This window comes from Anomaloglossus baeobatrachus, chromosome 2 (genome assembly GCF_048569485.1).
Source record: "Anomaloglossus baeobatrachus isolate aAnoBae1 chromosome 2, aAnoBae1.hap1, whole genome shotgun sequence".
Lineage (NCBI taxonomy): Eukaryota > Metazoa > Chordata > Amphibia > Anura > Aromobatidae > Anomaloglossus > Anomaloglossus baeobatrachus.
Window position 1 is genome coordinate 134,993,201 of NC_134354.1, and position 12,707 is coordinate 135,005,907.

The 12,707-nt window shown below is 50.3% G+C and overlaps 1 protein-coding gene across 1 annotated transcript in view; it reads right to left on the reverse strand.

The window, feature by feature from the left end:
- Positions 1-12,707, reverse strand: part of BAZ1B (bromodomain adjacent to zinc finger domain 1B) — a 129,716-nt gene that overhangs the window by 27,432 nt on the left and 89,577 nt on the right. The window contains exons 10-11 of the mRNA XM_075335360.1: positions 1,889-2,000; positions 1,684-1,782 (exon numbers count right to left, since the gene is read on the reverse strand). Of these exons, the coding sequence (XP_075191475.1) occupies positions 1,684-1,782; positions 1,889-2,000 (211 nt within the window). The remainder of the gene's footprint in view (positions 1-1,683; positions 1,783-1,888; positions 2,001-12,707) is intronic.

Below are 12,707 nucleotides of genomic sequence, written 5' to 3' on the forward strand. Positions count from 1 at the left end.
TACCATTTTGACCCATGTAATATATTTTTGATCGCTTTCTATTCCACTTTTTGTGAGGCAAAATCAAGAACAGCAATTCAGGAATTTAATTTATTTTTTATGGCATTCACGTCGTAAAAGTGAAGATACCTTTATTTTTCGGGTCAATACGATTACTAAAGATATCACATTTACATATTTTTTTCAGGTTTTGCAGCTTTTACACCGTACAAAATTTAATATTGCAAAAAATAGGTTTTGCATTGCTGCATTCTGAGAGTTAATACTTTATTTTTTCGCTGACGGAGCTGTATGGTGGTTTCTTTTTTGCGGGACAGGATGACGTTTTCAGCGGTACCATTTTTATTTACATATGCTTTTTTGATCAAGTTGAATTCCACTTTCTCAGCTGCATTTTTTATTTATTACGGTGTTCACTGAAAAGGATTAACTAGTACAGTTTTATAGAGCGGGTCATTCCGGTTGCGGCCATACCAGATTTCTTTTTTTTGGGAGCATTGCCTACTTGCTAAAGACCATACAAATAAGGATCAAATATAAGAGCCCCATGGTTATATCTGTATGGTAGATTTAAAAACAAAACAAAAAACCCATAACCAGTTAATCATTGGAGCAGCAGAAATTGGGGAAAAAAAAAAAAAAAAATCTCCAGTTTTGACCTAGTGTGTTCACGTTAAAAAACAAAAAAACAAAAACAAAAAAAAAATCGAATAATGTGCTACAAAGACATTTGTATGTACACTAATCTACGTCACGACAAGCAGAAGCTCGGCATATTGCATGACAAGAAACAATATCTAGCGCCCCCAACTAACTAGAATTCTAAAATGTGAAAGTTATCAGCATCCATGGCATAACACCACAATAGCTGGGGGTCCAATCCCTGGAGACCCCACTGGTACAGAGAACTCTGGCTCTGAAAAGCCCCAGGTGGATGTTTCTTATGTGCATTGCTGCTCCATTTATTCTGTTTCGAAGACCAGTTGAGCGCAGCATTCTGCCATCTCTGGCAGTTCCAGTAAGAACGAATGGAATGCTCCAATCAAATAGTGCTGATCAAAGCCTGAATTCATAGATTTGTTGGGGAACCTCTCAGCGATCAGAAAGTTATCCCCTTAACTACTGATCAGGGATATATGTTACAAACTTAAGAATATCCAATTCAAAAACTCGGCAGTTGGTGGGTGTAATGCGACGTTTGGCATCCCCACCGATGAGAAGAATTAGGCTATGTGCGCACGTTGCGTAAATACATGCAGTTACGCTGCGCTTTGTAGCGCAGCGTAACTGCATGCGTCCTGCGTCCCCTGCACAGTCTATGAAGATTGTGCAGGGGCCTTGCGCATGTGGCGTTTTAGAGCGCAGCGCTTCGGCTACTGCCGAAGCGCTGCGTTCTAGAAGTGACATGTCACTTCTTTCCTGCGCTTTGCCGGCAGCTCCTGCTCTGTCTATGGCAGGAGCTGCAGGCAGAGCGCATGGAATCGGCTTTCACTACGGACATTTCTGCAGCGATTTAAAGTGCACATGTGCTCTTCAGATCGCTGCAGAAATTTCTGCAGTGACTGTACGCAACGTGCGCACATAGCCTTAAAGGGGCACTGCAGGAACTGTACATGGTCACAGCTCGTCAATGCCAATGTTTAACTGTGAAAATTAAGTATTGTTATAGCAATGTTATCTTACTTTTTCTGCAGCCGTTCCTTCAGCTGGCTTTCACGATAACCCTGTGGATGCAGACAGTCCATGAGCTCATCAAACTCTTTTTGAGAATCGCACAGGAACCTGAGGAAAACAGACAACCACTCACTGCTAGAAACAAGCCTTCACAGACTGATGAAGATAGCGCTTATATAAAAAGCTCTAATAAAAGAAGATCTCTGATACGCACCAAAGGTTCTGTCCCTGTTTTGGTACTGTGGTTTCTACCCGATGATCTTCCTTTTGCAATGAATCGTCTAGGCCACCAACACTGCTGTCAGCATCATCGCTCTCCACATTATCTGGAACAGATCAGGAGAAAAGCTTTACACAAGATGTTTTTAGCAAAGCCTTCTTCATATTTCTCCAGTGTTACATCTTTTTTTCTGCTCTTAGGGCTTATACCTTTAAACTGACACAGTTTTCTATTCTACATAGAAGTTTGCGGCCAGGGAATGAAAAACACATACATACACAAATACATCTAGAAGTGAGTAAGTGGGGCAACCCAAAACTGAGAATTTGTGTTGCAAAGAGAGAAAGAAGCAGGAATCAAAAAGCTACGAATAAATTAGGAAATTTCATTTTCACTGTGACCGAGGGAGACAAGACTATCTGCTGCCACCGTGTGGTGACATCACAAACTTCAAGTTTACACATCGCCTGAACTGTGATATGAAAAAAATATATATTATTTTATTACACATACACATTTACACAACACAAAATGTGAATAACCCCAGAATATTACAAATATATACATCTGTACAACATTAAAATAGGTTTAAAACCAGTAAAATTGGGATCAGTACACAGGCGAAAGGTCCCAAAACACGTGTCATAAAGGGGTATAAGTACATACACTACATTGATTTTGTACTGACTGCATAAGAAATAAATAATAAAGAAGATTTAACAAGTAACTTTAACCCCTTCACGACCTTTGACGAATCTATCCGTCATGGAGCGTGTGAGGATAAGCCCCGCCGCCTGCAGGATGCGACGATCCGTGCACATATCAGCTGTTTTTAACAGCTGACATGTGTGCCTGAATCGCATTCCACCCAGAACATTTAACCCCTTACATCTCGCTGCCAAAGTCTGGCAGTGAGATGTATACGCGTGTGGCCATGATTTTCACTTACCGCCGCCCCCACCGGAAGTCACATGCGTGATCACGTGACTTTCGGTGGTTGCCATGGTAGCACAGGGTCATGTGATGACGCCTGTAGCTAACATGAGTCACTTCCTCTCAATGCCGGAATACAGCTGGCATTGAAAGTAAAGCACCATATCTGCAGTTCTCAGCTATCTAGCTGAGATCTACAGATAGCGATCAGCAATCTGATCGCTCTGCCCTATAGCCCCCTAGGGGGGACTAGTAAAATAAAAAAGAAAAATGTGAAAAAAAAAGTTTAATAAAAAAAACAAAAAAAAAAAAACACCTAAAAAGTTCAAATCACCCCCCTTTCACCCCATTGAAAATTAAAGTGTTAAAAAAATAAGTAAATATACACATTTGGTATCGCCGTGTTCAGAAACGCCCGATATGTCAAAATATAAAATCAATTAATCTGATCAGTAAACAGCGTAGCTGCAAAAAAATTCCAAACGCCAAAAATATGTTTTTTGGTCGCCGCAAGTTTTGCGCAAAATGCAATAACAGGCGATCAAAACGTAGCATCTGCGCAAAAATGGTACCGTTAGAAACGTCAGATCGAGAAGCAAAAAGAAGGGAATTTTGTTACTTACCGTAAATTCCTTTTCTTCTAGCTCCAATTGGGAGACCCAGACGATTGGGTGTATAGCTACTGCCTCCGGAGGCCACACAAAGCATTACACTAAAAAGTGTAAGGCCCCTCCCCTTCTGGCTATACACCCCCCGTGGGATCACGGGCTGCTCAGTTTTAGTGCTAAAGCAAGAAGGAGGAAAGCCAATAACTGGTTTAAACAAATTCAATCCGAAGTAACATCGGAGAACTGAAACCGTTCAACATGAACAACATGTGTACCCGAAAAAACCAAAAATCCCGAAGGAAACAGGGCGGGTGCTGGGTCTCCCAATTGGAGCTAGAAGAAAAGGAATTTACGGTAAGTAACAAAATTCCCTTCTTCGGCGCTCCATTGGGAGACCCAGACGATTGGGACGTCCAAAAGCAGTCCCTGGGTGGGTAAATTAATACCTCAAGTTAGAGCTGCAAAACAGCCCTCCCCTACGAGGAGGCAACCGCCGCCTGCAGGACTCTTCTACCTAGGCTGGCGTCCGCTGAAGCGTAGGTATGCACCTGATAATGTTTGGTGAAAGTGCGCAGACTCGACCAGGTAGCTGCCTGGCACACCTGTTGAGCCGTAGCCTGGTGTCGTAATGCCCAGGACGCACCCACGGCTCTGGTAGAATGGGCCTTCAGCCCTGATGGAACCGGAAGCCCAGCAGAACGGTAGGCTTCAAGAATTGGTTCCTTGATCCATCGAGCCAGGGTGGATTTGGAAGCCTGCGATCCTTTGCGCTTACCAGCGACAAGGACAAAGGGTGCATCCGAGCGGCGCAGGGGCGCCGTGCGGGAAATGTAGATTCTGAGTGCTCTCACCAGATCCAACAAATGCAAATCCTTTTCATACCGATGAACTGGATGAGGACAAAAGGAAGGTAAGGAGATATCCTGATTGAGATGAAAAGAGGATACCACCCTAGGGAGAAACCCCTGAATCGGGCGCAGCACTACCTTGTCCTGGTGAAAAACCAGGAAGGGAGCTTTGGATGACAGCGCTGCCAGCTCGGATACTCTCTGAAGAGATGTGACCGCTACCAGAAAGGCCACTTTCTGTGAGAGTCGAGAAAGTGAAACATCCCTCAGAGGCTCGAAGGGCGGCTTCTGTAGAGCAACTAGTACCCTGTTCAGATCCCATGGATCTAACGGCCGTTTGTACGGAGGGACGATGTGACAAACCCCCTGCAGGAACGTGCGTACCTGAGGAAGTCGTGCTAGACGCTTTTGAAAAAATACCGATAGCGCTGAGACTTGCCCTTTAAGGGAGCCGAGCGATAAGCCTTTTCCAAACCAGATTGCAGGAAGGAAAGAAAAGTAGGCAATGCCAATGGCCAGGGGGACACTCCCTGTGCCGAGCACCAGGATAAGAAAATCTTCCACGTTCTGTGGTAGATCTTAGCAGACGTGGGCTTCCTAGCCTGTCTCATGGTGGCCACGACCCCTTGAGATAATCCTGAAGATGCTAGTATCCAGGACTCAATGGCCACACAGTCAGGTTCAGGGCCGTAGAATTCAGATGGAAAAAAACGGCCCTTGTGACAGTAAGTCTGGCCGGTCTGGTAGCGCCCACGGTTGGCCGACCGTGAGATGCCACAGATCCGGATACCACGACCTCCTCGGCCAGTCTGGGGCGACGAGCAAGACGCGGCGGCAATCGGACCTGATCTTGCGTAGCACTCTGGGCAAGAGTGCCAGAGGGGGAAAACACATAGGGCAGCTGGAACTGCGACCAATCTTGCACTAAGGCGTCTGCCGCCAGAGCTCTGTGATCGCGAGACCGTGCCATGAAAGTTGGGACCTTGTTGTCGTGCCGGGACGCTATTAGGTCGACGTCCGGCCTTCCCCCAACGGCGACAGATTTCCTGAAACACGTCCGGGTGAAGGGACCATTCCCCTGCGTCCATACCCTGGCGACTGAGGAAGTCTGCTTCCTAGTTTTCTACGCCGGGGATGTGAACTGCGGATATGGTGGAGGCCGTGGCTTCCACCCACATCAGAATCCGCCGGACTTCTTGGAAGGCTTGCCGACTGCGTGTCCCGCCTTGGTGGTTGATGTATGCCACCGCTGTGGAGTTGTCCGACTGAATTCGGATCTGCTTTACTTCCAGCCACTGCTGGAAGGCTTGTAGGGCAAGATACACTGCCCTGATTTCCAGAACATTGATCTGAAGGGTGGACTCCTGCTGAGTCCACGTACCCTGAGCCCTGTGGTGGAGAAAAACTGCTCCCCACCCTGACAGACTCGTGTCTGTCGTGACCACCGCCCAGGATGGGGGTAGGAAGGACCTTCCTTGTGATAATGAGGTGAGAAGAAGCCACCATTGAAGAGAGTCCTTGGCCGTCTGGGAAAGGGAGACTTTCCTGTCTAAGGACGTCGACTTCCCGTCCCATTGGCGGAGAATGTCCCATTGAAGTGGGCGCAGATGAAACTGCGCAAACGGGACTGCCTCCATTGCTGCCACCATCTTCCCCAGGAAGTGCATGAGGCGTCTTAAGGGGTGCGACTGGCCTTGAAGGAGAGAGTGCACCCCTGTCTGTAGTGAACGCTGCTTGTCCATCGGAAGCTTCACTATCGCTGAGAGAGTATGAAACTCCATGCCAAGATATGTTAGTGATTGGGTCGGTGACAGATTTGACTTTGAAAAGTTGATGATCCACCCGAAAGTCTGGAGAGTCTCCAGCGCAACGTTCAGGCTGTGTTGGCATGCCTCTTGAGAGGGTGCCTTGACAAGTAGATCGTCCAAGTAAGGGATCACCGAGTGTCCCTGAGAGTGCAAGACTGCTCCCACTGCTGCCAAGACCTTGGTGAAAACCCGTGGGGCTGTCGCCAGACCAAATGGCAGGGCTACGAACTGAAGGTGTTCGTCTCCTATAACAAAGCGTAGAAAACGCTGGTGCTCTGGAGCAATCGGCACGTGGAGATAAGCATCTTTGATGTCTATTGATGCTAGGAAATCTCCTTGAGACATCGAGGCAATGACGGAGCGGAGAGACTCCATCCGGAACCGCCTGGTTTTCACGTGCTTTTTGAGCAGTTTTAGGTCTAGAACGGAACGGAAGAGCCGTCCTTTTTTGGCACCACAACCAGATTGGAGCAAAAACCGTGACCTTGTTCCTGAAGAGGAAAAGGGATTATCACTCCATCTGCCTGCAGAAGAGCATCGGCTCGGTCGAGAGGTGGGGAAGCTCTGAAGAATCGAGCCGGAGGACGAGAACAAAACTCTATCCTGTACACGTGAGACAAAATGTCTCTCACCCACCGGTCTTTGACCTGTGGCAGCTAAATGCCGTTAAAGCGGGAGAGTCTGCCACCGACCGCGGATGCGGAGAGAGAGAGCTGAAAATCATGAGGAAACCGCCTTGGTAGCGGTTCCTCCGGCTGCCTTCTTTGGGCGTGATTGAGCCCGCCAGGAGTCTGAGACCCTCTGAGTCTTTTGAGTCCTTTTGGACTAGGAAAATTGGGACCAGCCCGAGCCTGGAAAGGACCGAAACGTCGACTGTCCTTCCTTGGGTTTTGTTTGATCTGGGCTGGTGTAAGGAAGAATCCTTACCCTTGGCCTGTTTAATGATTTCATCCAATCGCTCAGCCAACAGTCTGTCACCAGATAATGGCAAACTGGTTAAGCCCTTTTTTGGAAGCTGCCTTCCATTCCCTTAACCCCAAGGTTCTGCGCAAAACCACGGAGTTGGCGTACGCCACCGGCGTACGGTCGTAGAGTCCAGGACAGCATGAATAGCGTAAGTCGCAATGCATGCGAGGTTAAGGACGCCACCTGCGGCACAGATGTACATGTGACAGTGTCTATCTGCGCAAGACCAGCTGAAATAGCTTGGAGTGCCCATACGGCTTCGAATGCCGGAGCAAACGATACGCCGATAGCTTCACAGACAGATTTCAACCAGAGGTCCAGCTGTCTGTCAATGGCATCTTTAAGTGAAGTCCTATCTTCCACTGCAACTATGAGAACAGCTTGTCTGGATAAGCGTAGTGTTTCTGGACTGCTCCTCTGAGTCAGAGAGGCCCAAAAAGTACTGAATTTACGCTTGGGATACCTGAAATGGAATCCCTCCTGCTGAAGCTGCCTCCTCCACTGGAGGGGCTGAGGGAGAAATATCCACCAGTGTATTGATGGGCGCTATGAGATCATTCACCATGGCGTCCCATTAGGAGCATCCAGAATGAAAGCGGTCTCAGGATCAGAAACCTGATCAGCTACCTCATCATACAGAGAATCCTCTCGCTGAGACCCTGACCAGTGTGTGAAGTCGAGGGTCTCTCCCAGCGAGCTCGCTTAGGCTGTCTGGGACTGTCGTCCGTGTCAGAGCCTTGGGATGTATGGGACCCCCTTGGAGCATGGATTAGTTCCAACTGAGGGAGACCGGGGAGCCTTGATTCAACAATGCCCATGGTCTGATTCACCGCCCTGGACTGCAAAGTTGCTAGAATTTTGTTCATAGTCCAAGACATTTTATCAGCAAATTCTGTCCTCTGGACAGTTTCACAGGTGGCCCTCTCTGGGCCACCACTAGCAGAGACTCTACCCATTAGGGGTTAGTGGAAACCTGCCGGTAAAACAGCCTCACGTGCGGTACAGACAGCATAGAAAGCCTGTGCCTTGGCCCCCTTGCTCTATGCTGACGACATGCTGTTGTTTCCTCAGAGCTATCTAGGGGTATATCGCCAAGAAGCGACCATACAGCCACAAGTCTCAGCCGCGCCGCAGCTTCCAGCGCGGCAGTTTCCCACAGATAAACTCACTCAGCTAAGCTGCAGTGAGTATAGTTCAAGCGCGCAGCGCTGTTGTCCTCGGCGCACTAACACGCCCAGCAATGCTGATGTGTGTCTGTGTATGGTCTTGCAAATATAAGTACAAGGATAAAGTACACAAAAAAACACTGTGGCAATAGTGGGGTCAGCACCAAGGTGCTGCTTACCGCCCGCATAAGCGGGTAAGTGGTCGCCAGAATCCCTTTGCTGGATCTCCCAGAGCCTGTGTCCGTTCTCCAGCTTAGATTGCCTGCAGGAATGGCTGCCGGCGTCCTGTGAAGATGGGCGGGCCGTTGAGGCGTGCCCCAGACAAGAGCGGGAAACTGGCGTCCCCCTGTGCCCAGTGAGAGGGCTGGAGTATGCAAATAAGACTCCAGCCCTCGGCGCTGATCATTGTACAGCGTCTCTCCCCTTCCCTGACTGACAGGGTTGGGGGCGGGAACGAACGTAACTAGGCCGCAAAAGCCGGGGACTAGATTTATAAGCGCTGCCGTCGTAAAAGCACGGCAGCGCGAAAGTCCCCGGCGCACCACAAGTCACAGCCGCGCCGCAGCCTCAGCAGCGGCTGGCGCGGTAGTTCCCGACATATAAACTCACTCAGCTAAGCTGTAGTGAGTAAAGCCCAAGCGCGCAGCGCTACTGTCCCCGGCGCACTAACACACCCAGCAACGCTGGAGTGTGTCTGTGCATAGACTGTACGGGGACACAGAGTACCTCAACGTTGCAGGGCCTGTCCCTGACGATACTCCGCTCCATTCCAGCAGGATCTCCGGGTCTGTGGATGGAGCCCGGCCTCAGAGCCTGGAGGCCGGTAAGATCCCACTTCACCAGAGCCCTCAGGGGGATGGGGAAGGAAAACAGCATGTGGGCTCCAGCCTCCGTACCCGCAATGGGTACCTCAACCTTAACAAACACCCGACTAGAGTGGGGTGAGAAGGGAGCATGCTGGGGGCCCTTAATATGGGCCCTCTTTTCTTCCATCCGATATAGTCAGCAGCTACTGCTGACTAAACAGTGGAGCTATGCGTGGATGTCTAACCTCCTTCGCACAAAGCTTGAAAACTGAGCAGCCCGTGATCCCACGGGGGGTGTATAGCCAGAAGGGGAGGGGCCTTACACTTTTTAGTGTAATGCTTTGTGTGGCCTCCGGAGGCAGTAGCTATACACCCAATCGTCTGGGTCTCCCAATGGAGCGCCGAAGAAATAAGTAGTCACAGCCATAAATCCCGAAAAAAAGGGAATTTTGTTTACTTACCGTAAATTCCTTTTCTTCTAGCTCCTATTGGGAGACCCAGACAATTGGGTGTATAGCTTCTGCCTCTGGAGGCCACACAAAGTATTACACTTTAAAAAGTGTAACCCCTCCCCTCTGCCTATACACCCTCCCGTGGACCACGGCTCCTCAGTTTTGGTGCAAAAGCAGGAAGGAGAAAACTTATAAATTGGTCTAGGGTAAATTCAATCCGAAGGATGTTCGGAGAACTGAAGACCATGAACCAAAAGAACAATTCAACATCAACAACATGTGTACACAAAAAAACAACCAGCCCAAAGGGCACAGGGGTGGGTGCTGGGTCTCCCAATAGGAGCTAGAAGAAAAGGAATTTACGGTAAGTAAACAAAATTCCCTTTTTCTTTGTCGCTCCATTGGGAGACCCAGACAATTGGGACGTCCAAGAGCAGTCCCTGGGTGGGTAAAAGAATACCTCAATAAAAAGAGCCGAAAACGGCCCCCTCTTACAGGTGGGCAACCGCCGCCTGAAGGACTCGCCTACCTAGACTGGCGTCTGCCGAAGCATAGGCATGCACTTGATAGTGCTTCGTGAAAGTGTGCAGACTAGACCACGTAGCTGCCTGACACACCTGCTGAGCCGTCGCCCGGTGCCGCAATGCCCAGGACGCACCTACGGCTCTGGTAGAATGGGCTTTCAGCCCTGAAGGGAGCGGAAGCCCAGAAGAACGGTAGGCCTCGAGAATCGGTTCCTTGATCCACCGAGCCAAGGTTGACTTGGAGGCCAGCGACAAGGACAAAGAGCGCATCTGAACGGCGCAGGGGCGCCGTGCGAGACACGTAGAACCGGAGTGCTCTCACTAGATCCAAAGAGTGCATATCCTTTTCACACTGGTGAATTGGATTAGGGCAAAAGGAAGGCAAGGAGATATCCTGATTTAGATGAAAAGGGGATACCACCTTAGGGAGAAATTACGGGACAGGACGCAGAACCACCTTATCCTGGTGGAAAACCAGGAAGGGGGCTTTGCATGACAGCGCTGCAAGCTCAGACACTCTCCGAAGTGATGTGACTGCCACTAGGAAGGCCACCTTCTGCGAAAGACGTGATAGAGAAACATCCCGCAGCAGCTCGAAAGGCGGCTTTTGAAGAGCCGTCAGAACCCTGTTAAGATCCCAAGGTTCCAACGGACGTTTGTAAGGTGGGACCATGTGGCAGACCCCCTGCAGGAACGTGCGGACCTGCGGAAGCCTGGCTAGACGCTTTTGAAAAAACACGGAGAGCGCCGATACTTGGCCCTTGAGAGAGCCGAGGGACAAACCCTTGTCCATTCCAGATTGTAGGAATGAAAGGAATGTGGGTAAGGCAAACGGCCATGGAGGAAAACAGTTATCCGCGCACCAGGATAGGAAGATTTGCCAAGACCTGTAATAGATCTTGGCGGACGTTGGCTTCCTGGCTTGTCTCATGGTGGCAATGACATCCTGAGATAACCCTGAAGACGCTAGGAGCCAGGACTCAATGGCCACACAGTCAGGTTGAGGGCCACAGAATTCAGATGGAAAAACGGGCCTTGTGACAGCAAGTCTGGGCGGTCTGGAAGTGCCCACGGTTGACCCACCGTGAGATGCCACAGATCCGGATACCACGACCGCCTCGGCCAGTCTGGAGCGACGAGAATGGCGCGACGGCAGTCGGACCTGATCTTGCGAAGTACCCTGGGCAGCATCGCCAGAGGGGGAAACACATAAGGCAGTCGAAACTGCGACTAATCCTGGACTAACGCGTCCGCTGCCAGAGTTCTGTGATCCTGAGACCGTGCCATGAAGGCCGGGACCTTGTTGTTGTGCCGTGACGCCATGAGATCGACATCCGGCGTTCCCCAGCGGCGACAGATCTCTCGAAACACGTCTGGGTGTAGAGACCATTCCCCCGCGTCCATGCCCTGACGACTGAGAAAATCTGCTTCCCAGTTTTCTACGCCCGGGATGTGAACTGCGGAGATGGTGGAGCCTGTGGCTTTCACCCACTGCAGAATCCGCCGGACTTCCTGGAAGGCTTGACGACTGCGAGTGCCGCCTTGGTGGTTGATGTAGGCGACGGCAGTGGCGTTGTCCGACTGAATTCAGATCTGCCTGCCCTCCAGCCACCGATGGAAAGCCAATAGGGCTAGATATACTGCCCTTATCTCCAGGAGATTGATCTGAAGGGACGATTCTATCGGAGTCCAGGTTCCTTGAGCCCTGTGGTGGAGAAAAACCGCTCCCCAACCTGACAGGCTCGCGTCCGTGGTGACCACGGCCCAGGTTGGAGGTAGAAAGGATTTTCCCCGAGACAGACGTGGGTAGGAGCCACCACTGAAGTGATGTTTTGGTTGCAAGGGAAAGAGAGATGTCCTTGTCGAGGGAAGCCACACTCTTGTCCCATTTGCGAAGAATGTCCCATTGGAGTGGTCGTAGATGGAATTGCGCGAACGGCACTGCCTCCATAGCTGCAACCATCTTCCCCAGGAAGTGCATGAGGAGCCTTAAGGGGTGTGACTGACTCCGAAGAAGGGATTGCACCCCCGCCTGCAGAGAAAGCTGTTTGTCCCGCGGTAGCTTGACTAACGCTGGCTGGGTATGAAACTCCATCCCGAGGTAAGTCAGTGATTGGGTCGGTGTCAACTTGGATTTCGGAAAATTGATGATCCACCCAAACTGCTGGAGAGTCGCCAGAGTGACGGTAAGGCTTTGTTGACACACCACCCGAGAAGGGGCCCTGACTAGGAGATCGTCTAAGTAGGGGATCACCGAGTGGCCCTGAGAGTGCAGGACCGCCACGACGGATGCCATGACTTTGGTGAAAACCCATGGGGCTGTCGCCAGGCCGAAAGGCAATGCCACAAACTGAAGGTGTTCGTCCCCGATGGCGAAACGCAACAAACGTTGATGTTCGGGTGCGATCGGCACATGGAGATAAGCATCCTTGATGTCGATCGATGCTAGGAAGTCTCCTTGTGACATCGAGGCGATGACCGAGCGGAGAGATTCCATCCGAAACAGTCTGGTTCTCACATGTCCGTTGAGTAACTTGAGGTCCAGAACGGGACGGAATGACCCGTCCTTTTTTGGCACCACGAACAAGTTGGAGTAAAATCCGCGACCACGTTCCTGAAGGGGAACGGGAATCACAACTCCTTCGATCTTTAGAGCGTCCACTGCCTGAAAAAGTGCGTCGGCCTGTGCGGGGGGTGGGGAG